Source organism: Argopecten irradians, chromosome 7 (assembly GCF_041381155.1).
Source record: "Argopecten irradians isolate NY chromosome 7, Ai_NY, whole genome shotgun sequence".
Classification (NCBI taxonomy): Eukaryota; Metazoa; Mollusca; class Bivalvia; order Pectinida; family Pectinidae; genus Argopecten; species Argopecten irradians.
Genome location: NC_091140.1, coordinates 42,455,193 through 42,482,838, shown reverse-complemented (window position 1 = coordinate 42,482,838; position 27,646 = coordinate 42,455,193). Strand labels below are relative to the sequence as shown.

General features: G+C 35.8%; 3 protein-coding genes across 3 annotated transcripts; all 3 read right to left on the bottom strand.

Moving 5' to 3' along the window:
• Positions 1 to 5: 5 nt before the first annotated feature.
• LOC138328504 (uncharacterized) lies at positions 6 to 26,783 on the bottom strand. Its single transcript, XM_069275338.1, has 2 exons — positions 26,612 to 26,783; positions 6 to 3,407 (listed from the first exon to the last, which is right to left on the bottom strand). The coding sequence occupies exon 2, from the start codon at positions 3,376 to 3,378 to the stop codon at positions 1,828 to 1,830; it is 1,551 nt and encodes a 516-aa protein (XP_069131439.1). The 5' UTR covers positions 3,379 to 3,407; positions 26,612 to 26,783; the 3' UTR covers positions 6 to 1,827.
• LOC138328500 (uncharacterized) lies at positions 7,009 to 15,297 on the bottom strand. Its single transcript, XM_069275335.1, is given in 6 exon segments — positions 7,009 to 11,474; positions 11,919 to 12,080; positions 12,266 to 12,464; positions 12,864 to 13,131; positions 13,510 to 14,776; positions 15,049 to 15,297. Coding segments are annotated over 6 exon segments (2,331 nt in total). The 5' UTR covers positions 15,203 to 15,297; the 3' UTR covers positions 7,009 to 11,193.
• Positions 15,264 to 25,448, bottom strand: LOC138327235 (spermidine/spermine N(1)-acetyltransferase-like protein 1). Its single transcript, XM_069273216.1, has 8 exons — positions 25,057 to 25,448; positions 21,832 to 21,881; positions 20,384 to 20,426; positions 18,955 to 19,086; positions 18,409 to 18,476; positions 17,242 to 17,310; positions 15,306 to 17,025; positions 15,264 to 15,270 (listed from the first exon to the last, which is right to left on the bottom strand). The coding sequence occupies exons 2-8, from the start codon at positions 21,866 to 21,868 to the stop codon at positions 15,264 to 15,266; spliced, it is 2,076 nt and encodes a 691-aa protein (XP_069129317.1). The 5' UTR covers positions 21,869 to 21,881; positions 25,057 to 25,448.
• Positions 26,784 to 27,646: the final 863 nt, after the last annotated feature.

Sequence of the window (27,646 nt, the reverse complement as noted above, 5' to 3'; positions counted from 1 at the left end):
TATTTTCAAAGGAGATGGATAGATTTTACTAATTTTTATCAGTAACACAAAATACTGACTACACACTACAAATATCACTTTCATTGAAACGTTTGAGCTTTTTTATTTTACATCAAGATGAAAATATTAAAAATAATTAATTCCGTCCCGAAAAACAAATCCAAGACACTATGCTCTATATGTAATGAAGTACTGATTGTGAATGTACCAAAAAGGAATATTCATTATTATATATTATATTCGTGTTAATTAGACATACATTTACATAATTAAATAACAGTTATTATTCGAATGATGAATATTGTTTATGCTCTGTCGGCGATGGAACATCTTTAAAGTTAAACGTACCAAGAAGAAGAAGAACTTTTAATATGTAACTCACCATCAAAAGTCATCAGCATTTTGAAAATAACAATACTTACAATGCATAGGTTTTAATTTTACATGAACAAATAAAAGCTCAAATGAATTTTGTCAATACTGCAAAATTCATTACACATGTATTTACATGTACAGTGCAGCGAAATAAATACATATAGTAAATCCATGAAGCCAAATTGTAGCCTACAATTTCATTTCGCATATTTGTATAGTGAGTGCTATAAGCGATTGTAAAGTGACGTATGCATCTAAATGTGCATAGAGCATGAAAACAAGAACTTGTACAGTGCATATAGCTTACATACAGTACACAGTATACTATTATAAACATATTGAGGGCTCATTCTCAAATGACAAAGTGGATACTAAACAGTCATTAGTCTTGAACTAAATACTGCTGTTTCTCTGCTCCGTTGTTTTACATATCCTAGCATTGGCATGCAAAATTAAAAAAAAAAACCAGTTGTATTAGAAGAGGCAAATCAATAGTCTTAATCAGGAACCTCACTCTCAACAATAGAAGACTAGCTGTAAAATACCTGAATTTCAGAGGTCTCTTTGAAGTCACATCCATAACTCCCCATATGAGTTCTGGTGGATATATAAAAGCAAGCTATATGCATAGCTTATTTTATGCAGCGACACAGCTATTTTAAATATTTTTATACATTTTCCTTTTACTCCTTTTTGGGACCTCCATATCCTGTGGGGGCCCCTTCAGTAGCCCGATTAGCTGCTCGCTGATTGGCTGGTTATTTTTTAGCCAGATGAGAGAAAAAGACTTTCAGCAGCGCCATTTTGTCCCGCAGCTTTGTGCAACTTTTTGTTTAAACTTGGCGATTTATAGACATTTTAAGCCCACACTTAATCAACCCATTTTGTTATCTTTTTGTATATTACATAATTATATTAGTTGATCTCGGTGTATTTGCCAGAGTGTGTAATTCTGTAGAACTTCCTTGTAATTCTCTTGAATAAAAAAGTTTTGAACTGTGGAATCCCTACCATAGGATGTAAACGGTGGTGATATATTTTGCAAAAGTTGTAATTCCAAATGGTTAATTTTGAAGAATATAATAATATGATTGATCTTAATGATAAATTGTCATCTTTATAAGATGGCCATTTCAATTCATATTGTCTTTGAGTTCTATGTGGAGCAAGCATAAAATTCCTAATACGTATACCTACAGTAAAAAAACTGACTTTCGCGTACAAGAAAAAAAATCCAATATTTCGCGGGAAATAGGAAATCGTGGAAATATATCGTCACGAAAATGTTTCAAATACATGAATTGGTAAAGTAGAACAAGATTTTTCTCGATCGCGAATTAAAATTATCGCTAAAAGAAGTTTTAAAAATTCCTTCGCTTCGACAATAAATTGGTTTTCAGTACATTAAATGAAAAACATTCCCCTCATCGAATGTTAAAAAGAGATGCAAGCCTAAGGGTTAAATTTTTCATATGTCGTGTAATATTCCAAGAATGACGTGAATCGGAAGAATACGGATACTGGCAGAAGTATGTCAACCACTGCGCCCAACAATTTCTTTGTAAAATCGTTTTTCGGAAGTTGTCGCGTATTGGGATATTCAGATAAGAAAAAACTATCTATGAACCAAAGAACAAAGTTACTTATCATGATAAAAATCAGTACCGACTCAAGCAGATGGACGTGGGAGCGAAGGGTGGTCTTCCGGCAACGGTTCGAATACAGCAGAAACACAACTTGAAGATAATCGTGGAAGAAACTGATGATATTATTGGTAAACCTAATGTTTGCAGTTGGATCCGCAGTTTCATCAGCACCTATCGCCACACAGATGTGACTCATGAATACTCCGAACGCTGAGAAGAGGTAAACATAATCAGCAGGCTTTAAACCTTTGGATGAATCGTCGGGAGTGCAATAATGTAACAAACAAAAGAATCCAACAAATATTGCAAGGATCATCAGACCTTTTAACGTTAGTTCATATATATAAGCGGCATACTGCATTTCCTCCAGGTCACCTACGCCAAAAGCAAGCACAGCGTAGCACATAATGAGGCCAAGTCCGATAGCTATACTGAAAGCATAGGTAACCATCTGGCAAAGCGTTTTGTTGTTAGCATTCTGATGATCCGGGTTCGTCATGTTAACCAGAAGAGGTTGGGTTTCATCGTTCAGATTTATGTCTGGGATAGATGCAGAATCAGACTGGGCATTTTGTTTGGTCGGCCAAATATCAAGAAGTATAGTACATGACATTAGAGTGAACTCAACGAAAGTTGGACTCAAATAATGTTGCAATGTGTTAAATATCTTGGTTACTGTACTGTTATCTTCTAGGCAGGACTTAAACAAGGTATTTTTGGTTGTTTCTTTAAAATACTGGATTGTACTTCCAATAAGGTAAACGTATAAGATGACAGTCACGTTGGCACCAAAAAGAAACGTCAGTGCGTTGTTGATGGAAGTTCTGTGTTTAAGTTTGTATGGTGAGAAATATGACATGAAAATAATGTCTCCAAATACACTGATGATAAGAACGATGTTGAAAATCAACAAAAGATTCCAATATAACCCGCCACCAGTGTTCAAACATTCAAATTGCTTTCCAACGAACAAAGCACAATATAACCCAGAAGATAAACCGAAAATCCACAGAAATACGACTTGAAGTTTCCACGAATTGGTTTTCCTTTCAGCTGCAACAACGCTCTCGAATCCATGCCGCTTAACTTGGCATCCCAGGAATAGGAAGATGGCTATTGCTGAAATCAGTAAGACTAGCAGAAGCCCAAGGGTCAATACTAGTCGGATCTCTGCGTGTTTCGGCAAACCTCGGCTGATGGTGAATCCTATGACCAACGCACAGAAAATCAGAATCAGAACTCGAGACGATATAATACAGTCATAATAATGGCATCCATTCGGCCGTCTTCGGTAATTTCCGGCAGAAAATGGTAGAATGGCTGTTGCCGTCAACAGTTTGCCACACAAAGAATCCATGATCAATGGACTATCTGTCTTTTGCGAACCTGAAAAAAACCCAATTTAGATCTTATTTGAATTAGCATTCCTAATATGTTAGGATTACTTAGTGATAACACCACCTAGATGGATACGTAGCTATCAAAAGCTCTTGGTAAGCCCGGATATTTAAGGTTGTGTGAAGAAGTTTTCATGTTTGTGTTCTATTATCATTTTTACGAGGTAAGCATTTTCGCGTTATTTTGCGAGAGAGCTCGGATGCAAAATAAAATGCTAATATTTGTATAGAAACGCTCTTATGTAATTTGAAGACCTTGATCGCGATCTTATGTATGAAGGAATATATATAAAATAATGAAGACACGGAATTACCGTAAAGCCGAGTATTTATGCGGCTCTCTCTCTTGCTTAAAAAATAATAATTACCCTTTTATTTATTTGGAACGGTCTATTATAAGGCATAGAACTTGTGCCTAATATCATTGGTCCTTATGGCAATAAAATATGTTAATACCAAATATCACCTTTTATTTAATACATACGTTGTACTCTGTCTTCGTAGAGAAATAGTTGAAATACGAATCACCAATGATCAGCTCTTTCCTAAGTTTCTTAAACATTCCAAATATGTAGGGATTAATTACTGTTCACGCCTCCTGGCGTCAAAAAAGTTGCCAAGATGGACAGTAACCATCGAAAGCTCTTGGTTAGCCTGTATATTTAAGGTTGTGTGAAGAAGTGTGTGATTTTCTTGTTGAATTATTATTTTTACGAGATAAGCATTTTTGCGTTATTTTGCGAAAGCGCTCGGAAGCGAAATCATATGCGAATGATTGTATAGAATGCACTAACCAGATTTAAAACCCTTGATCGCAAATTTATGTATTCGTCAATATTGCTAAAATAATGAAGACACGAAATTACCGTATAGCCGTTTATTTTAATCTCTCTCTCTCCTTCTCCCCCTTTCTCTCTCTCTCTCTCTCTCTCTCCTGTCTCTCCTCTCTCTCTCTCTCTCTCTCTCTCTCTCTCTATGAGAGAATTCCCACCAAAGGTTGTTTTGGGGGAGTTGGTAAAAACACCTTCGTTGTGAGGAGACCCTTTAAATGACCATTCAGAAAAAAATTATGAAGCAGACAGCTGATTCGTATCTCCATTAATGTGAACTCACATTTTATTATGGTATTGTTTATAAACTGTTGGTAATAAAAAACAAAATACGTAGCGGGGAGCATCAAATTCTCACATGTTATTATGGGGAAATATTCGGAATCCTTCTAAATGAGAGAAAGAATAAGGAGGAATGTTTGAGAGAGAGGGGATCAGCAATGCATGGGTTGTGGGTTGTTCTTGCTCATTATGTTTACAAGAATACAAATACAGTACGCTTTGCATAGACTGCGAATGATTGGGATACTCACAATAAGTCATAGTAATATATTTCTATTCAAATATGTTGCATTTTCAGAAGAAAAGCTAAAATGTATGGATCAGAAAAGAAGCTATATGTAAAGTCAGTTTATCTCATTAATTTGTTTTATAATTAGAAATAGTATATATGCATGATTGCATAAAATCAAGCATTACTGGTGTAAACAACGGGCACCATACCAGGAAACATTCTGATACAAGACATTATATGTTTACAAATAAAAACACTTGTGGCAACTTAGACATTAATTTTAACATCACATACATCATTGACAAAGAAAATACAAGTAACAACCCCCACAATGTTACTTAAGGAATGTTTTGTGGACGTTTAAGATGCATTCAGATGATAATGTGTTCTTGGCAGAAACAGCTGAAGGATTACAAAAATGCTTGACTCTATTACTTTACGAATATTAATTAAATTTGACTATATCTACATAAAAACTATAGTGTTAGCATTTTGTAATGGGGCTATATTGAGCTTAGTCACAATTTTTCTAAGCCCATGGAATGAAGAACAAGAGGCATATCGCTCATTCAGTATTTCTGAATTTGGACAAAATCCCATCATTCGTCCAAAAGGGGTATCCTTTTAAAGATGTAAACATGGCATTTGTATACAGTTGTTTCCCTTCATTCAAACCTGGATTAATTAGAAGTAAATCCTGTAATTTCTGCAGAAAGAGTATAATTTTATAAGCCCCAGGGATTCAGGGAGACATCATTAATGCTATTTGTTTTCTCCCTCTCTTGCTTTTCCACAATTTATGCATCCTCGATCTCCCGGGGTTACTTTCACCATTGTTCTATCCATCCATGGATTTTGTCACAGAAAAAGATGAGAGGGGGTAGTTTAGGCTTTTCATGTACACCAAAGGAAATTGGTTGATTGAATTACGGTGTTTGTTTTGAAATTGGGCGCCACCCTTTTGTAATCTTTTAAGAAATCTTTGTATGCCTGTGATCAGTCGGGTTTTTCTCCTGAATGGCCTTCAGTTTTGCTAAGACATAGTCCAGGGGGATAGAACGATTGTGAAAGTAAACCATGCTTTTTGTCAAATTGGATCAAACTCCTTGAAGTGCAGGTTTATGACAAGAAGAGTTCCGTTGCTAAAATTGAAAGATATGGTAGAAGTCGTTCAGACTAAAAATCTGAATATTGTTCGTCTGTAAAGTTATAATCAGCCATGTTGTATACGCTTAATTTGACATACATTTCCGCTTCGACAAACAGCAATAAAGGAGTATTGTTTTAGAGCCTCCAACACAAAGAAGAGTGCGTTCCAAGTTTTCAATAATAGTATTGCTCCGATTCTTCGCCCAAGAAGAAAGTAGCAAAGTATCCTTACACCCAAGTGTTCCGCAGTCGATGGTTTCTACACATGTATACAACTATATTTTTTGTTGGTATTTACAGAATTTATTCATTTTAAATGTCACATCGTATGTACTATAGTAATAGGAAACAAGAGGCCAGAGGGCCTGTATCGCTCACATGGCCACTTGGAAATTATAGCAAAATTACCATTTAGAATTTTCATGTTGGCCGCAAATTTTAAGTGATATTTAGACAATGGTATACACAATATGTAATGGAAGCAATTTCTTAATGCATTAGTTAATCATGGTATAGGGTTTTGCACAATGCTTTGCTAAATCAAACAAACATTGTAAATAGGTCAAGGTCATTTATACGAGGAAACCTTAAATCACTGTGCTCTATATGTACCTGCTGGCAAAATATCAGGCCGCTGAGCCTTCCAGAGCTTGAGAAGATTCTTGAATGTTTTCACATATTTGAGCCCTATGACTTTCAAAATAGGTCAAGGTTATTCATATAAGAAAACTTTATAGCATTCTACCCTAGCTAGGTACATTCTGACAAAATATCAGGCCTCTGGGTCTTCTGGATCTTGAGAAGAAGATTGTTGAAGTTTTTAACATATTTGACCCCTGCGACCTTGAAAATAGGTCAAGGTCATTAGTATGAGGAAACTTGTTAACACTGCTCTAGGTACCTGCTGGCAAAATATCAGGTCTCTGGGTCTTCTGGGATTTGAGAAGATTGTTGACACTTTTGACTTATTTGACCCCTGTGACCTTGAAAAAAGGTCAAGGTCATTTACATGAGGACACTTTTTAACACTCTGCTCTAGGTACCTGCTAGCAAAATATCAGGCATCTGGGTCTTCTGGAACTTGAGAAGAAGATTGTTGAAGTTTTTGACATATTTGAGCCCTGTGACCTTGAAAATAAACAAAGGTCATTTATATAAGGAAACTTCATAGCACTCCATAGCAGGAACCTTTTGGCCAAAGATGAGTGCCCTGGGTCTTTTAGAACTTGAAAAGAAGATTCAGAAATGATATTTTATTGAATTTGCCAGTGACCTTGAAATTAGATCAAGGTCATTTATAAGAGGAAACTTTTTAAGACTCTGCTCTAGGTACCTGCTGGCAAAATATCAGCCCTCTGGGCCTTCTAGAATTTGAGAAGATTGAACTTTTTAACATATTTGACCCCTGTGACCTTGAAAATAGGTCAAGGTCATTGATATGAGGAAACTTTAATGTACTCTTCCCAATATACTTCCTGGCCAAATATCAGTTCTCAGTTGCTTGTAGTTTTCTAAAAGAAGATGAAAGTTGACTGACGGACAGACGACGGACGACTTTTTCCTGCACCATACCATAAGCTCACTGGCACTTCGTGCCATGTGGGCTGATAATACAACACGCATAATCTGGGCAAATTAGAATATTTATTCAACAAAATGAGGATACATGTATTCATTAATGAGCTTTCTTGTGCATTGACTAAATTATAAAAAAAAAATTGAATACATTAAATCTGAAACAAGTACATGTACTCTTATAAAGGACATTAATATCATAGATACCGGGTATATGTCTGCAGTAAAATTTGTTCACCGAATTATTTGTGCGAGACAAATTCAGACCAACCTGTGCCCTGTTCCTTGATGAATGCTACCATGAAAGTCCTCTATCTAAATGCAATCACACCATTTCACATGTCTTCCGGAGTATGAAGGTCACACTGGAAATATTTTGCTATGTGACATATCCTCCATTTGATGCATATAAAGGGTACCACAGGGTGGAACAATATTCTCCCATTCTTTACCATATTGTGTCAATGTCCAAGTATCAAATTATATAATCATGTAATAAAATACAAGGGGCATTAACTCATTAATATACAAAAAAAATAAAAGTAAGGTAATGACACACTTATGAGATGGTATATCATTATGCTTGGAGTGAGTGTCGGCAATTAAAACAGTCCCCACACACACACCACTACTTTTGACCTTTCATTTTTTCTCATGATATGGTCTTACTTGTGACCAGTAGTCAAATCAAAAGTGTTATTCTAGAAATAAATCAAACTTCAAGTCATGACAATTAAGTCTATAATGACTCATCCATTTACGAGTGTATTGTCATACCAATACCATAGCAGAAAATTGTTAGTTTATATGGAGGCAATGCCTACAAATACTCCTAAAAAGATCGGATGTAAACTGTTGGAAAATATCTCTGGACAAATATTAAGATTATGAAACCAACAAAGGCTGATAACTAATCCAAATGTGGATGAATCAAAGGTTTTTGAACAGCAAATCACAAGATTATGTCGTGTTGATTTAGCCTAGAAAGTTTAAAAAAAAATCTTATTAAAACTGTAAGTGGAGATGTCTGGATGAACAAAAGTTCACACTGAAAGAATGGACTGATGGACCGAGTACCATAGTACAACTTGTTGTCTTTTGATGTGCATTTAAAAAGCATCATCTATGGACGAAAAATTTGAAATATCTAACAGTGTAAAATTTCGATGAAATCATGATAATTACTCCATTAGTTCAGATGACTTCACAACTAAGACAAATGAAAGAAACACTGACCAAACAATGACCATTTAACATACAAAGTCTGGTTTGTCGAAAAACAGAAATGGAACAGGAATTCAAGCATATCAAATTACCAATAATATTATGTCAGAAAATGACATAATTAACATACATTGCAATCATCCTCCATATTCACACAAAAGGCCTTATGGAGATTTTCTCTAGAGAAAAATATGAAGCAATCAAGGTATTAAGGATACAGAAATTCCATAGAGCATCTGCTTGTTTGGTAACAAGCCTTTGGAACAAGTGTTGGTAATTAAAAAAAATCACACTCATAGAACTGGGACCTTTTCTTCTGTAAAATTTTCTCAGTTCACTTAGTATTCCTATCCTTTAACCAAAGATTACAATAATCATGCACTACCGGTATTAGATTTACAATGCTCTGATATTTCTCACTCATAATAATCCAAATCACAAATTATTCCACACTCATTTCAGATTAAAAAATCTTTCATCAATTTTCAACCTATTTCTAACTTCCCACAATGAGTCATCCCACAAATATTCTCTCACTCCTCACAAGATTGCCTTATTTTAGGAGCAGAAAATAAATTGGTTTCAAATATAACTACTGACCATAGATTCAAATATAACTACTGACCATAGATTGTCACAATTTTTACTCTCACTCACTTCACAATGCTCCAATACTTTGAGAGCTATAACCATCTCATAAACAATCTTTTGTAATTATTTCATGATCACTCCCCACAATGAGCAATTCCACAAATTGTCCCTCTCACTTTTCCCTGACTATAACGTCATTTTCAATTGGATTCCCAACCATAAGAAACATGGATGGATTGTAGGTATTACACAGATAATTGTGCACAATTATGCTGCTGAAACTTTTAAATGAAAGAGCAAATGAAAAAAATGATTTATTGACTTATTGTTGACAGAGACAGAATGAGACAATTTCATTCCTTTTCTCAGAATTGAATACTGTTTGTAATAAAAAAATTGTTGTGCATAAACTTTAGTTTTTGTGGTTGCTAGTGAACTATGAAGATAAAGATTTTTGAAAATTGCTATACCTGAGGCTAAATTATAGAAAGTAGACAAGCCATTAATACATCATTAATGGACAAATATATTACATTTGTGGAAATCAATTAATAGTTCTGCCAGATTCAAGAAATAGCAATAGTTCAAATTCAAGATGGCCACCTGTTGGTCACATTGAATTCCAGAATGGGATCAAATTCAATACAGCACAACTTCATTGTACGACCCAAAAAAAACTTGTCTTAAGTGTGGTTAAAATCCATCCAGTAATTTTCAAGAAATAGCGATAATAGAGATGGTCGCCTGCCGGCCATATTTGATTTCAGATCAGGCTCAAAATCTATACAGCACAACTAAAACATCACATAAGTTGGGAGGAGATCCGTTCAGAACTTTTTGAGAAATAGCATAGCTATAAATTATTAAACAGACGACTTACCGGGGATTAACAAAACGACGAAAAGCGATTTGAACAGTCTATAAATGAGCACTAATGCAATCAATGCCTGATTTTTAGCAATTAATTAACGATTCAAATCAAATGTAAACCATAAGCGTTACTTTGAAAGGTACCTACCAAACAAAACATTATCATAAATCACACATTTAGTGTTACAGATCTGATATTTTTTAACATTAACAATGCATTTTATAGCATCAAAATTATCCTTATTTGTTATATTGCTCACCAGCAGAGCATTTTTCCTAACATAGTATGTTACTAACTTTCATCCTACCTTTCTTTTTGAGCAAAATACTGTACATTTGCATGAAGAATAGTTTTCACTTATTATTCTTAGTATAATGACACTAATTCAATACTTACAAAATACTGCATGAATTTAAAAGCATGCTTGAATATTTAACACATTCTAAATGCCAACAATAAGTCACAATGCATTGCTTAATCCCCCAGATTACCAAAAGGCACAACTACGGCAATATCAAACTTAACAAGTTTCGGAAAGTTGAATCAAATGGTTTTGCTGTTGAATCCCGGAAAGGAAAGGAAACCGTCATTTTGTGTGCATGGTTTTTTTTTTTAATTTGTTTCCAAGGTAACAAAAAAATCAAAAAGGCCCAACTAGGACACTAACGTTATGTATACAAAAAGGTTTGGAAAGTTGAATCAAACAGTTTTGCAGTTGTATAGCCTGATAAAGCATCTCAGACTGACTCACCAACAGACAGAGCCTGATTCAATATCCCGGCATATGTGTTTCAATGGAATAAAAAAATATTAGTAAAATAAAAGCTCATTGCATGAGTAACAAAATCATAAAAGTATCTTCTTATTGAGAGGTATTAAAAGTGTAAACCTTGTCTCCTCAAAATGGAATAATATAAAATGTTTTTCAGTCTGTCACGTCTAAGTGATCAAAGTAAATTAAACATTCACAGCAGCATATTGTTTGATGATCAACCAAGAAATATAATGACGGAGAACAGAATTAGTTCTGCAAAGATGAAGTTTGCAGAAGTTTATCCTTTCTTTTGTGATATTGCTGTGTGAGATTCCATACGTAGTATTTGATGGACTTCCAGCCTCTGGCTTCAAACATAGTTTTGACACAGGTGTTTTTCCTTACACCTAGTAACACTTCATTTTTAGTAGGAGGTTTATTGCAAATTATAACGGGGTTGAAGATCCGTTTTAAGATTTCTGTATCTTCTTTACTCCAAGGGACTCTTTTAGGCTGCTTCCTTGATTTTGAATTTTCACTTGAAGTCTCTGAAATTTCAAAAATCAAAATAAGTGCTAAATGTTTTGAGACCAAGTCAGAATCATTTCAGTTAATCTTCGGAATAAATCACACTTTTAGAGCTTAAGAACAAAATTCAATTGTCAAAACTTTGTGGACAGAGAACAGCAGAACAGAAACAGTGGATAAAGAATGATGACTATGAAAATATCAAATTATAACTTGAAAATAAGCTGTACCATCTGAGGGTAGTGGGCTAGTAAAACTGTTATTAACTTTCAGATCATTTCCAAAATAATGGCAATTTTGTGCTTTGGCAAGTCTCACTAATGCTCTGATGAGATGAAGTATGTTTAAATTGTGCAATTCAATATATTAAGTATGAATATTGCATAGATCTTATTACAATAGAAGATGTTTTAAAACAAAACCAAATTAAAAACCTAATTTTTTTTATGGGAGTAATAAGTTACCAATGTTAACATCTTCTGAATCATCACTATCCTGGTATCCTTCTTCATCAGCATTCGTCGATTCAGGAACAAAATCATCAGCATTAGGTTCAGCCTCCAAAGACGATTCAGGAACAACATCATCAGCATCAGGTTCAGCCTCCAAAACTGCATTTGGAATATCTGGACAAAGAATCAATATGTTAATAAAGAGCTATTGACACATGTTTAAAATCCATAGTGTTATACTTATTTAACTAAACAATTGCAACATAAATATCAGGTACCTGTAATACCAAAAATATGTGTCCAAATTATATATATTATGTTTTTCAGAAAAGAATCAGATTCTGTATTAAGATATTTACCTTCAAGGCGTATTTCATCCAGTGATTTACCAGCACACCTGTGAGCCTGCCCTTCATCTGTTGCTATAAGCAATTTGCTTACTTTTGCGAGCTCCAAAGTTTGTTCTTGCAGTCTGTAATAGTTCTTGTGCACAGATATACTGTGGCCCATGTGATTAGCCAGCCACTCCTAGTCTGTGTTGACATTAAGATCCATTACCTTTCAATTTCAAAAAAAGAAATGATTGTAGCTACATAACAACTATAACGAACGGCTCATGGGTCTGTAACGATCACCTGGTAATACAAGACCTTAAAGGGACAAAATATATCGGTATAATTTCTATACACTGTATTACCACATTACAAATGTTATCATGTCTTCAAAATACAGCATTTGTCACTTTTCATAAATTCAGACATAATTCCATTAACGCCATATTAAAATCAAACCCTCCAACCATATATATATATATATATCATTCATTCTGTATTTCCTGATGTTAATTAATACATACAAGCTTTAAAATCATATTTTCATGATTGTTAAGACTAAAGTGATCTTTGTGCAACACATCTTATCTAAAATCATGTATTAATGAAAAATCATGAAAATCACCTGAGAAACAGTGGCGACATATTTTCTCATATTGGTTGTAGTTATCAGATCAGGTCTCACTAGGTTTGCATTTGCTGTAGTGAACTTCAGAGCATCCCAGCCTTTCAAGTACCCGTTTTCAGTGGTTGGGGCTGCAAAAAGGTACCTGTTGTTGGCTAACGTGTCTGATCTCTTTGCAACAAGGATGTCGATGGCATCTCTCATATCTTTTGTAAGCAAAACTGGTACCTTCCTGTTTCTCTTCCCAACGATCTCCACTATCTGCAATCTGTATCATAAATTTCAACATGCTTTTCATGGAATGCGTAAACATATACCTGTACCGCATTCAGCAACATCGTAATTAGTGCCAATTATAGCATTGGCATGTGTCAGAAATTAAAAAGATCAGCTGCATTATGGCATCTGATTTTTTAATATTAAACAATAATTACTATCCTGACTATAGATCCCATACAGATTAATCCAGGGATAGCAAATTTTGACGGTGCATTTAATATTCATTATGGTTCTAGATCTCGTACTTGAGCTGCTGAATATTTCACTGGGACTAACTTTTCAAGGAAATTAATAAATTCAATACCGCATAACAACTTACACTTTTCATAAGAATAATTGCAAATTAAGAGCCAGTTGGTGAACTAACCTTTCCATCAATTTTTTCTCAAGTGGCTGAAGGGTTTCAAACAATTCCAGGTTTCCAGCTTCTTTCCAATTTGTTTTTCTGTTTAGATATGTTGAGAGCAACATCTGTCCTGTTTCCCCTCCTCTTCTTTTGTTAAAAATTGTCACTCTACTCAACACACACATTGCCAGTTTTCTCCATAGAGTTAACGATGGATTCTGTTGAAGTTCCTCTCCTAATTTAAGCTGTTCATCTATCAAATACTTTCTGAGGGTCACAACATCTTCAGTCAATGGAAGGAGCTGTGGTTCATTAAATGATCGCTCCCTGGAACTCTGTGTGGCATGGCTGCTTATTTTCTCACTCCATTCAGTTTCGTGTAAGATGATATAATTTTCTGCTTCCTTTCTGTCAATTTCATTTCCATTACGGATAGCTGAACCCCTTTTCATCTCTGCTATTTTTTTCAAAGAGTGACCTAGTTTTAGGGCCAGGGTAGGCTTGTCATATTTGGGACAACCTCTTTCTGTCAGACATTCATCCCCGCCTTCTGGGTGTTTGGTGATGTTCTGAACACCCCGGACGACCGTGTCAAAGTTCTGTGGGGTCAATATGTCTTGAAAGCTTGCTGTTCTCTCTGTGATTTTTCTGATTTCCAGCAACAATCTCCCTAGTTCCCGCAATTTCTGTCTCACATTGGCAATCCTAGAAATCCCCACTTTTTTAATCATAGAAGACCCAAGCATTCTTAGACTGTTGTCAGTTTTGATACATTCCAAGACTTCATCTTTTTTCATACCGGATACGACTTTTATGAAATCCTCATCTATACCTGGGGATAATTTAGCACTCTCAAGCAGAAGTTGAGATGACGTGTATACTCGTCCTTTGCTTGTTCCTGTTTGTTCAGATTTCAAGGGACAGATTTTAGAGTGGCGCCACAACTCATCTTTTAGGTAAAAGCCTAAACAGTGTGTACAAGGCAGAAAATCCTCAAATGCTTTTTTCTCTTTTGGTCGCCTATCCACTATCAGTGAACCTTTCCTCTCTGACAGCACCTTTAAGTTATAATGGAAATCTCCAAGGTTTCTTATCCTTTTCCACTCATTAGCTCTGGCCTGTCCATTTTTGGCTTTGGAAAGAAGTTTTGCCACCTCTCTTTCATTTGAATGTTTATTTTCAATATGTTCCGATATTTTACTAAATGTGTCCCCACAGAAATAACAACAATGACGCTTGTCATAGATTCGTTTTTCTCCTCTTCTATGGGTAACTGGATAAACGAAACCTGAAAATATATATAATACACTGTACTCAATATGAATTTAGTGGTATTATAAATAAAAAAAAATGTTAATTGCAAAAGACGTCACCTAAAGCCACCACACAAGAGTCTGACTTATGACAGGACCTTCAGGCTGTTGTAAGCACTCTTTTTCCAAATGATAGTGAACTTCTATTTAATCCTCTTGCCTAGACCCTTGAGCTAATACTTGACCTTAATTTGACTCAAACTTTAAACAATTTAATTTTTACTCAATTATGTACCCTACTATGTACCTGAATCGTTCTGGATTTCCTTGCTGGTTGACGAGACTGATGACTGATCAGGTTCTGTGGTGGATGACCCCTTGTTATGTTCTGTAACTGACAACTTGTAATGTTCTGTGGCTGCTGACTGGTTGTTGTCAGCTTCTGTGGCGGATGATCGCATGTTTTGTTCTGTAACAGACGACTGGTGGTTGTTGCTATATCTTGTCGCCGATAACCCCTCGTTATGTTCTGTAACCGATGACTGGTTGTTATTGCTATATCGCATGTTTTGTTCTGTAACAGACGACTGGTGGTTGTTGCTATATCTTGTCGCCGATAACCCCTCGTTATGTTCTGTAACCGATGACTGGTTGTTATTGCTATATCTTGTTGCCGATGACCCCTTGTTATGTTCTGTAAATGACGACTGGTTGTTGTCATGTTCTATGAATAAAGACTCATAGTTTTCAGGTTCCTTGAATGATGACTGGTTGTCATATTCTGTGAATAACTGGTGGTTGTCAAGTTCTATGAAGGATGACCAATTACTATCAAGTTCTTCGCAGGGTGACTGATTGCTGTCACGTTCTGCAACGGAAGACTGGTTGTCATAATCTACAAATAATGACCGGTAGTTGTCAGGTTTAGATAAGGATGACTGCTTGTTGCCACAATCTACAAATAATGACTGTCTGATGTCAGGTTCCGTGACATATGACTGGCTGATGTCAGGTTCTGCGACACATGGTTGTTTGTTTTCAGGTTCTGTCACACATGACTGTTTGTTTTCAGGTTCTGCAATGCATGACTGGCCGTTGTCAGGTTCTGTGGAGCATGACTGGCTGTTGTTGTCAGGTTCTATGAAGCATGACTTGCTGTTGTCAGGTTCTGTAATGCATGGCTGGCTGTTGTCAGGTTCTATGAAGCATAACTGGCTGTTGTTAGGTTCTGTGGAGCATGACTGGCTGTTGGCAGGTTCTGTGATGCATGACTGGCTATTGTCAGGTTCTGTGGAGCATGACTGGCTGTTGTCAGGTTCTATGAAGCATGACTGGCTGTTGGCAGGTTCTGTGGAGCATGACTGGCAGTTATCAGGTTCTATGAAGCATGACTGGCTGTTGTTGTCAGGTTCTTTGAAGCATGACTTGCTGTTGTCAGGTTCTGTAATGCATGGCTGGCTGTTGTCAGGTTCTATGGAGCATAACTGGCTATTGTCAGGTTCTGTGGAGCATGACTGGCTGTTGTCAGCTTCTATGAAGCATGACTGGCTGTTGTTGTCAGGTTCTTTGAAGCATGACTTGCTGTTGTCAGGTTCTGTAATGCATGGCTGGCTGTTGTCAGGTTCTATGAAGCATGACTGGCTGTTGTCAGGTTCTGTGATGCATGGATGGCTGTTGTCAGGTTCTGTGGAGCATGACTGGCTGTTGTCAGGTTCTATGAAGCATGACTGGTTGTTGGCAGGTTCTGTGATGCATGGCTGGCTGTTGGCAGGTTCTGTGATGCATGGCTGGCTATTGTCAGGTTCTGTGGAGCATGACTGGCTGTTGTTGTCAGGTTCTTTGAAGCATGACTTGCTGTTGTCAGGTTCTGTAATGCATGGCTGGCTGTTGTCAGGTTCTATGAAGCATGACTGGCTGTTGTCAGGTTCTGTGATGCATGGATGGCTGTTGTCAGGTTCTGTGGAGCATGACTGGCTGTTGTCAGGTTCTATGAAGCATGACTGGTTGTTAACAGGTACTGTGATGCATGGCTGGCTGTTGGTAGGTTCTGTGATGCATGGCTTGCTATTGTCAGGTTCTGTGGAGCATGAATGGCTGTTGTCAGGTTCTATGAAGCATGACTGACTGTTGTCGGGTTCTGTGGAGCATGACTGGCCGTTGTCAGGTTCTATGAAGCATGACTGACTGTTGTCAGGTTCTGTGATGCATGGCTGGCTGTTGTTGGGTTCTTTCTCCATTCTGACTAATGATGTTTTCTGAGGTCCAAGATTATCATTGAGTATTTCTGCAAATTAATCAAATATAATATAATTATGCACCTTAGCCAAGTACTGAAAAAATTCTCATTCATCCGATATAATAAATATATGCCTCAAAAAGACAATGCCTGTTTGTGCACATGTGTACAATACACAAAACATAATATTTAATGATGCTCAATAATTTAAAAAGATTACTATTATAATGAATACCAAAATTATAGAAACCTTAGAAAACTCACCGATAACCCATTCACAATCATATATAAAAGCCAAGAATAAATTCTTGAGTTTCTTCTTCAGAAGGAGATCTGTCCAAAAAGAGACAAAGAGTATAAATGGTACAGCTTACTAAATTCCAAACTAATAGTAACACCATTGCCACATGACATACATTTAGGTTTACACAAAAGAAAAAGAGGAGTAAAAGATGAGTAACTAATTCTTTTGACACTCACATGTCAATATAAGTATAGAAACATATGTAAAACAAGAGGCCCAGAGGGCCTGTATCGCTCACCTGGTTTGTAATGCCAAGTAATGTTCTAAATACAGGTTCATTGTTTCTTTTCTGAAGGAATTTGAATATTTACCTCTAATTCCCCTATTGGGCGCCACCCCTCCTGCCCCCCGGGGGTCAGAGCCAAAATTTCTACAAGTTCTGTTCTCCTTCCCCCATGGATGTTTGTGGCCAAATTTGGTTACATTCCATGCAGAACTTTATGACTAGTAGCGATTTAAAGGATTTACCTCTATTTCCCTTATTGGGCCCCGCCCCTCCTGCCCCCGGGGGTCAGAGCCAAAATTTATACAAGTTCTGTTCCACTACCCCCAAGGATGTTTGTGGCCAAATTTGGTTACAATCCATGCAGAACTCTAGGACAAGTAGCGATTTATAGGATTTAACTCTATTTCCCCTATTGGGCCCCGCCCCTCCTGCCCCAGGGGGGGTCAGTGCCAAAATTTATACAAGTTCTGTTCCCCTTCCCCCAAGGATGTTTGTGGCTAAATTTGGTTACAATCCATGCAGAACTCTAGGACAAGTAGCGATTTATAGGCTTTACCTCTATTTCCCTTATTGGGCCCCGCCCCTCCTGCCCCCGGGGGGTCAGAGCCAAAATTTATACAAGTTCTGTTCCCCTTCCCCCAAGGATGTTTGTGGCCAAATTTGGTTATAATCCATGCAGAACTCTATGACTAGTAGCTATTTAAAGGAAATGTTGACGGACAGACGGACGGACGGACGACGGGCCATGACATAAGCTCACCGGCCCTTCGGGCCAGGTGAGCTAAAAACATCATTTAACATTTTTTAACATATTTAGATGGTTGATCCTAAAGGTTGGTGAACCAGCCTCTCAGACTGTGCAGACAGTATATTGCACATCATGCTGTTTTGAAGTTATTACCTGATCCTTTTCTTCTGTAATCTTCAAAATTTTCTTTGCTCATTTGGACTAAAGACTTTGCAGAAAATCTGTCGATACAAAATGAAATTCTCTTCAGCAAACAACATATATGTATACAATATATTAGGACAAACTGAAGTTTACAGATATTTAATTATATATAAATGGAAGCTGTATAGTATAGTATAGTATAGTATAGTATGTGTCTGCAATACATTGTTGCTTTGATAATGCTCAGATTTCCATTTTTTTTTCCTACATATGTTAGCCATCTGAAATTTTCAGACCTTTTGATTAATACTTGTAGTGGATATGGACTTAAATAATTTATTTTTGAAAATGTTACCAGGTATATTTTGGCCAACTTGGATCTATGGTCACTCAAAATATGCCATAATTGAACAGTGTGTGGGATGTAAAACAATTAACTAAGAAGTCTGGCCAAGCAAGGACAAAAAGAAATTGCAACTGGGCACAAGAGCAAGATCAGGTGACCTAAACATTAAATCAAAATTACACTTTAATCAAAGTGAATCATAAACTTACTGTTGATCATCAGCCTTGCAGTACACCATTCCATCTTCTTCCATCATACATGGCCACAGCAAGTTCTTTGGGCAGCCTTCTAGTTCTGCCCATACCACATCACCTTTAGCAACTTCAAAACTGTGTTTGTCACTGAAAAATATGACATAGCATGTTTTTCGTACCTATTTTGGACTACCTGAATTTATTGCCTTAATTTATCAATAATGTGTAGGTGTATTTTAACCTTCATCCAGCAAATCTAACTAAACTTTGCAAATAGAACTTGATGATAAAATCAAACAATTGGCTTCTTAAGTACCAGATGTAACAATATAAGTGTTGTGCTTTGTTGGAAATTTGTGAGGATTAACAACAGGAGATCAGGCATGTTTTGAGAACATTTGCATTAGAACATTGAGGAGATTTGGAGAAAAAGAAATAAATCATAAAAAAGAAACTGGAAATTCAATTGACTTATTTTCTAGTACCCAAAGTAATACCAACTTGTGGGGAGAGAGAGAAAAAGAGATAATTTGTGTTGCAAATCATTGCGGGAGTGTGAAATAAGTTAACAGACCAGCAAAAATCAAATGATTTGTTAGCTCTCCAAGTATCGGAATATTGTGGGGAGTGAGAGAAAATGAGATAGAAAATTTGTGGTGTGAATCATTGCCGGGAGTGTGAAATAACAGAACATTGGAATTCAAATGATTTTTTAGCTGTCCAAGTATTGGAATATTGTGGGGAGGGAGAGAAAATGAGAGAGAAAGTTTGTGGTGCAAAATTATTGTGGGGAGTCAGTGTGAATTTGTGAAACAACAGAGCTCTCCAAGTATTGGAATATTGTGGGGAGTGAGAGAAAATGAGAGGGAAAGTTTGTGGTGTGAATCATTGTGGGGAGTGTGAAATAACAGAACATTGGAAATCAAATGATTTTTCAGCTCTCTGAGTAATTGGAATATTGTGGGGAGTGAGAGAAAATAAAAGAGACAGCTGCAGTTTGTGGCGTGACAAACTGTGGGAAGTGAGAAATACCACAAGATTGCAATTGGATATCATTATCATCCCCTACTGAAGTTTACCAATTAAAAGTAATGGCATGTTTCTGAATATTAGACCCACTTTTTTGACAAGTACATGTATATATGTTATTTCTTACTATCTATCTTTGTGTATAGATGTCTCAGTCAATTCTAATGGACATTCTTATTCTGAACGGATAAAAATCAAGCTTGATTACTTTCTATTTTGTCATGATTTTAATTGATTTATGGTAAAAGTTATTATAGCAACAATTTATATTCATTTTGATAATTTTTTTCCAAAATCAACTTGTGTGAAATTCTTAAAAATGTTAAGTTACACACAAAGCCCTACACCATTAGCTTTAATTCAAAACAAGTCATCTTAATTATAAGTTATAAATAAACCTATACCAAGGACTTACTTGTTTCTTGACAAATCTTCTTCATTTAAGCACTTGTTATTACCTGTAATTTATAATGAAGACAATGTTAAAATTGTTATAAATGCTATATATTATGCCTTCTTTAAAAAAAATATGTAAAATATTAAAGAAATTGGACTGTTTTATAATTTGGCACCATACAATCAACAATCAGATCCATAACAAGGAATCATACAATCAATAAATCTTTCTTCAAATGTGCCACATAATAAATTGTAAATAATATGCATACTGGTATAAATGCTTGCATGGTAACCATACATGTATAATACAATAATCAATTCACAACAAGCTACATTTTAGCAATTCAGAATTCAGATGTTAATTATAAATGGAAGACTTGAAATGACAGGAACATGTGTACATGTAGCTCATGTTTTCGTCGCCATATTTTAATTCCTGTTTAAGGAAAGAGCACCTAAAAGGGGGATTACTCAATTTCAATCAGAATTTTAGGTATCGCGATACAAAACGTATCGTGGTAAAAAATCGATATTATCGATATATTGATATATCGTTACAGCCCTAGTAAATATGCATAAATGCTTGCATGGTAACTATACATGTATAATCTGGTTGAAATACAGTAATGAATTCCCAACAAGCTACATTTTAGCAATTCAGAATTAAGATGTTAATTATAAATGGAAGACTTGAAATGACAGGAACATTTTGTATACACATGCAAAGTTAGATACATGTACAGGATTTGGATACTATATATTATATACATGTAGGTCCACCAGTGACTGCAATGGAACATGATTAAAGAAAAACAGAAATAACAAGACTGATGTAGAATTATTAATAATATTGTCTTAACATTAGAAAATTAAAATTTCAGTTATAATGTATTTCATTGGGGCAAGCAGTTTGTTTTAACCTTTAGTGCTAAAAGTCAATATGTATTAGAGTTGTTTTTGATATCAAGCTATTTAAATTTACTTAGGGTAAGGACGAGGGGTAGGTAGGATGTTATTGGGTCGAAACCTTCATACGCGTAGTAATCACCTTCTGTGACCTAGTGACCCAATGCGTGTTGCTGCAGTAACCATTTCGCCACAAGATGGACACAGATCAAGGTCAGCTAATTACATATCAATGCAATTTTCAATTTTTGTCAGCACCCACCTCCTCCTCTTTTCCTATATTTGTCATTTATCATGGCAGTTTGTTTTGTATCCCCACCTTAGACCATATCTTGCATTATATATATGTTTTATAAAAAAAGTTTGATTATTCATTAAATGTTCATTTTACATTTCGTTGTTAATCATATATATATATATATATATATATAATAAATAGACATTTTCAATTCAGGTCATGTAGTTTGGTTTCCATTTAAAAAGCTCTAGGTCCAACAAGCTAGCCCTTGTTGACTTTGCGTTCCTGTATAAAAATGTCCTTGATTTTATTGCACTCACCAAGTTTTCTTCTTTTTTGTTTTCCATGTCTACCCATTTCGACCAATATGCTACAAAATTTAAAAAAAGAAAACAAGATTAAAACAAGAAAATCTACAAACTAAATAAATATAAGCCAAACAAACAAATGAAGGCTGCGACAGTCTCCACCCAAGCAATTAAACCAGAATTTCAACATAATGTCAAGAGACATTTGGCATTAATTTCTTCATTTCCAAGATTTCATGAAAAAGTTTATGATTGATAATACATGTACACACTATTCAAATCCTGTGATTAGCTAAATGACTTCAGTATTTTCAACATACATGGTACCATCATCCAGACTGTTCTGACTAGCAGAAATAGAATATTACATCAAAATCATTTGAGAAGCAAAATGATTCAAATGCAGTCATTTCATTGTTTGAAAAAAATACTATGGCATTAAAAGTGAAAATTGCTACATCAATCACATCCATATGCAAGTCATTGCAAAAGGATATGGCTTGACTGAATTCAAAATCATCAAGAAATAAAGCAATTGCTATGGGTATGTCTATCTCCATGTTGAAGTACACTTGACCAATGGCGGATATCTGATACCAATTAATGACTACATGTATTAATTTTCCGAAATATAATCCCCAACCTCGAGCTATGCTTTATGATTTTAACCAATGCTTATATAAGATACATGATGCAGCAACACATAATGATAGCAAACCAATTGTTGTCGAAAACCAAATCATTTTTGGCTGCTCATGTTATATTGTTAACTATAAATGCATAAGATGTATTATTTTTTTTTAAAAGCCAGTGATGTGTCTCCTAACAAATAGAGTTACAAATCCCCTCTAACCTCTAAGTATCATATATCTTTGATGTTTGTTTGGTATTTACAGTTTACCAGAGTTATCGCAATATACATGCATGCTAAATAATTTGGGTGATTACAGAAGATCTAGATTAAAAAGCAAACATTTTTTGAGGGGGGAGAGAGAAATTATGAGAGAGAAAGTTTGTGGTGTGAATCATTGTGGGGAGTGTGAAATACCAGAACATTGGAAATCAAATTATTTTTTAGCTCTCCAAGTATTGTAATATTGTGGGGAGTGAGAAAAATGAGAGAGAAAGTTTGTGGTGTGAATCATTGTGGGGAGTGTGAAATAACAGAACATTGGAAATCAAATTATTTTTTAGCTCTCCAAGTATTGTAATATTGTGGGGAGTGAGAAAAATGAGAGAGAAAGTTTGTGGAGTGAATCATTGTGGGGAGTGTGAAATAACAGAACATTGGAAATCAAATTATTTTTTAGCTCTCTAAGTATTGGAATATTGTGGGGAGTGAGAAAAATGAGAGAGAAAGTTTGTGGTGTGAATCATTGTGGGGAGTGTGAAATAACAGAACATTGGAAATCAAATTATTTTTTAGCTCTCTAAGTATTGGAATATTGTGGGGAGTGAGAAAAATGAGAGAGAAAGTTTGTGGTGTGAATCATTGTGGGGAGTGTGACATTTTTAGCTCTCTAAGTATTGGAATATTGTGGGGAGTGAGAGAAAATGAGAGAGAAAGTTTGTGGCGCGAATTATTGTGGGGAGTGTGAAATAACAGAGCTCTCCAAGTATTGGAATATTGTGGGGAGTGAGAAAAATGAGAGAGAAAGTTTGTGGTGTGAATCATTGTGGGGAGTGTGACATTTTTAGCTCTCTAAGTATTGGAATATTATGGGGAGTGAGAAAAAAGAGAGAGAAAGTTTGTGGTGTGCATCATTGCCGGGAATGTGAAATAACAGAACATTTGAATTCAAATGATTTTTTAGCTGCCCAAGTATTGGAATATTGTGGGGAGGGAGAGACAATGAGAGAAAGTTTGTGGTGTGAATTATTGTGGGGAGTGTGAAATAACAGAGCTCTCCAAGTATTGGAATATTGTGGGGAGTGAGAGAAAATGAGAGAGAACATTTTTGGTGTGAATATTATGCATTGTGGGGAGTGAGAGTTTGAAATACAGGGTAACAGAACACTGGAAATCAATTTCAAATTTAAATGAACAATGAAGGGAAGAGCCAAGAGAAAATTGTATTTGGTAGTGTGATTTGGTCATTGTGGGGCATGCTTTCCCGAGTTCTAATTTAACTAACTTAAATATGAATTTGTTTATTAAATTTCAATTGCATATGTTCAAATGATTGACTGACTGTCAATAAAAGATTAAGTAACCACTAACCAGCATATGATACATACATGTACAATTGTACATGTAGACCCAATTTCTGAATTAATTTTAAAAGTATTGGTCCAAGGTTTAACCAACAAATTAAAGATTTTACATTATGGTTTATTAACTGTACATGTGAATACTTATATAATCATGGCAAGTGAAGCCTTATTGCATTGATCATTTGTTAGTGAAAAAGTTCCTAACTGAAATCTGCATCTGTTGTTTACTGTATTGGGACCCTAGGAAACCATTAATTTGTGTTCACCCCCATATATTCATGTATATCATATATGTTAATAGATTTATTCAATTTTAACCATCATGTGAATCAAGACATGCCCCTGACAGAATTTTGTAATCCATCTGAAACAATTTGGGCACATCTGTCTGTGTAAATCTACCGAAATTCAGTGATTTTTAAAGGCCTGAAATAAAATTCAAATGTTTTTAAGACCCCATGTCATTTTTAGTGGGTTTTTTTTAGATATAGGCTAAATTATTTGTTAATCAAATTTAAGTGTTTTTCAAAACTTGTGCGTCCCCTGTTATAACATGGACTTCAACATTAGCCTTAAATCTAAAACATATACATTTTTGTACAGAAAAAAACTCACTTTGCAAGTCTTCCTCTATTTTCGACCGAAAATCAATGTTGATTATTCCACTCAAAAATATTCGCAAATTGGCCCCTCAAATGTTTCGTAGACATGGACTGATTCATATTTCATTTTCTTTGGCAGAAAGATGTAGTGTCTGACTTTAGATGTAGCGAAGTCAAATACTTCATGGAATATAAGTCTATCGGACAAAGCCAACTTAACAACTCGAAAGTCGATGCTAGCTTTGAATTGTATCAGAGTTCCATTGTCATAAACAACACCTACAATATTTTCGGGTTCTGCAAACTGTCGTACGATTGCTAACCCTTCGTGGCTATGAATAAAAACGAATCCTATGAAACTATACGTATCCATGATCAATAACTGACATGATGACACATGCAAAAAAAACTGTATTCTCACCTTGATCTGGGTTAGCCTGTGAGCTTCTGCTACATCACCTCCTAATGATCTCTCACTTCAATTTTCGCGCGGTGTTCCGAAAGTTACTTACCCAGAATTCCCAGAAGGGATTTTCACGGTGCAGTGAGAAATTGCACATGGCACTGTGGGGAGACGATGTGGAGACGTTGCTGTCACATACTGGACGATTAATCTGGGTCCGTGGTACGTTTACAACAAGCGTAAAACATTCAAGGGAGATAAGTTTGACAAAACTCCCCAGATTGTCAGTAAAATCGACAAAACGCTGTGGGGAGCTAAAAATCTCCCCACAAATTCCAACTCTCCTCGTAATGTTGGTCAAATGACGAGTGAGAACATCCCACAATCCAGGTTTCTCGAACCCTCTCTCTTTGTCTGAGAAGGTTAAAAAAACACAAACGAAATGTATGCCTTTGTTAAGTCGAATCCGGTCGAACAAGCGGCCCTGCTTCATGTTATAAACACTAGTAAACATAATGGTACGGTTATTTGGTGACAGAAGTTTGAACCCTGTGACCTTGCAAAACTAAAATATGCAATTTTTGCTTGCCAAAATTTACAAACAAAACACTATACGAGTCAATAGTAATACCTAACCGCAAAGGAACTAACTCTGCAATATGTAACGACGGAAGTGTATATAAATATATAATAAACCACCCAATTCATGTTTAAAGGATGTCAAACAAAGACCCAATCAATCAATATGTAGAGAGATTGGACTGGGTCGATCATCGGTGACCAGGTAACTCAGTCGGTAGAGCACTCGGCTAGTGTTCGGAGGGCCCAGGGTTCGAATTCCGGTCTGGACCCTACATTATCTCCTTCCCTGTTACAAAATTGGTGCCCAACTAAAAAACCAACGGTGGTAGTGTTTGGAAGGGTCTCGTATGTCTTGGAGAGCGAAGACTTCGAGAAAGGAGGGAGAAGTGTAGCGGGATTGGACTGGGTCGATCGTCGGTGACCAGGTAGCTCAGTCGGTAGAGCACTCGGCTAGTGTTCGGAGGGCCCAGAGTTCGAATTCCGGTCTGGACGCTACATTATCGCCTTCTCTGTTACAAAATTGGTGCCCAACTAAAAAAACCCACGGTGGTAGTGTTTGGAAGGGTCTCGTATGTCTTGGAGAGCGAAGACTTCGAGAAAGGAGGGAGGAGTGTAGCGGGGTTAGACTAGATCTGTGATTGGTGACCAGATAGCTCAGTCGGTAGAGCACTCGGCTAGTGTTCGGAGGGTCCCAGATTCGAATCCCGGTCTGGCCGTTACTTTTTCTGCTCTCTTGTTACAAATATTTTGAGGACAATGTATTCTAATGCTTGTACATGTATATACAGTGCCATACAATTGTTGAAAGTAGTCTTAACCGCAGTTGGCCATCGCAGCTTGTAAATAAAGTTCTAGGCCCGGCACCATAAAACCATTCTCAGACCATGTTTTACTCAAGTTTGTGATTTTATATAGACTTGAGTAAAAAAACTCTATGTGAAATGTTTATGGCGACGGGCCCATATCGAAACGTATACCAAATATTACTCACCTCTCAAAATTAAATCAATTTGGTCGGAGTGAAACTCAGCCAAAGCCCTGTTAAAATTTGTTGAACTTTCTGCTATCTTTCACAGTGTTAATACATGCTAGTCGAGTGAACAGTACAGTATAGTATATGTGTAACAACATTTAAATACAAACTTCAAATGACAACTTGGTCTTACGAGTGCAAGATTTAGCTAAAACATTAGGAAAACCCAATGATGTAAATATAGATTCAGTGTCAAAGCAATGATCAATATAAACGAGATAAGAGAGTAAAATAAGAGTAAACTACTTTTACATTAAGATTTAACCTTCCTTTTCAAAGGTACAACTACTTCCTGATTGAAAATGTGAGATAAGGACAGTGAAAACTTATGTAAACTTTTAAATGTTGTACCTACTTGTCAAAAGCGATTATGTGGCAGATTTTGATTTACATACAGTGCATACAGAACATTTAATATATATATATATTATATTTGTGTCGTAAAATGATATCTTTATTTATAGTCAGATTTATTTTATGATGAAGGCCTTGTGTAAAACGCTTAAACAAAACCACGTTTGTTATTTCTCGTGTCAATAGCGAACTATTAATAATAATACAGTTATTCTTGTATTGTTTAGTTTATTAAAGTTTGCTGTCGGAAATTCACTGTTTATAACTTGTTCGTTTTGTATCATTTTATGCGAGACATTTTCGTAGTCTTTTAAGCGTCATTCACAGAATAGAAATCGACGTGTTAAACCATACTTTTATTACAATATTCGCGAGGTATTAATTTTTGCGAATTTGGGTGAATCAACGAATGCGGTAAACTAAAAGCCATGCAAATATTATTAACTATACGGTATGGTTATATATCTATACAAACGCAATAAACAGTGTCGAACTGGTTAATTTGTCAACTGTAGTTATAAGTATCTGGATTGTTACAATAACTTATGATTTTTTATCAATCTGCAAACGTGCTATGTTAGTGCTGACCTCATTTTAGAATATTTCACGACATCTATCCAATCAGCCATTGTGGTCTAT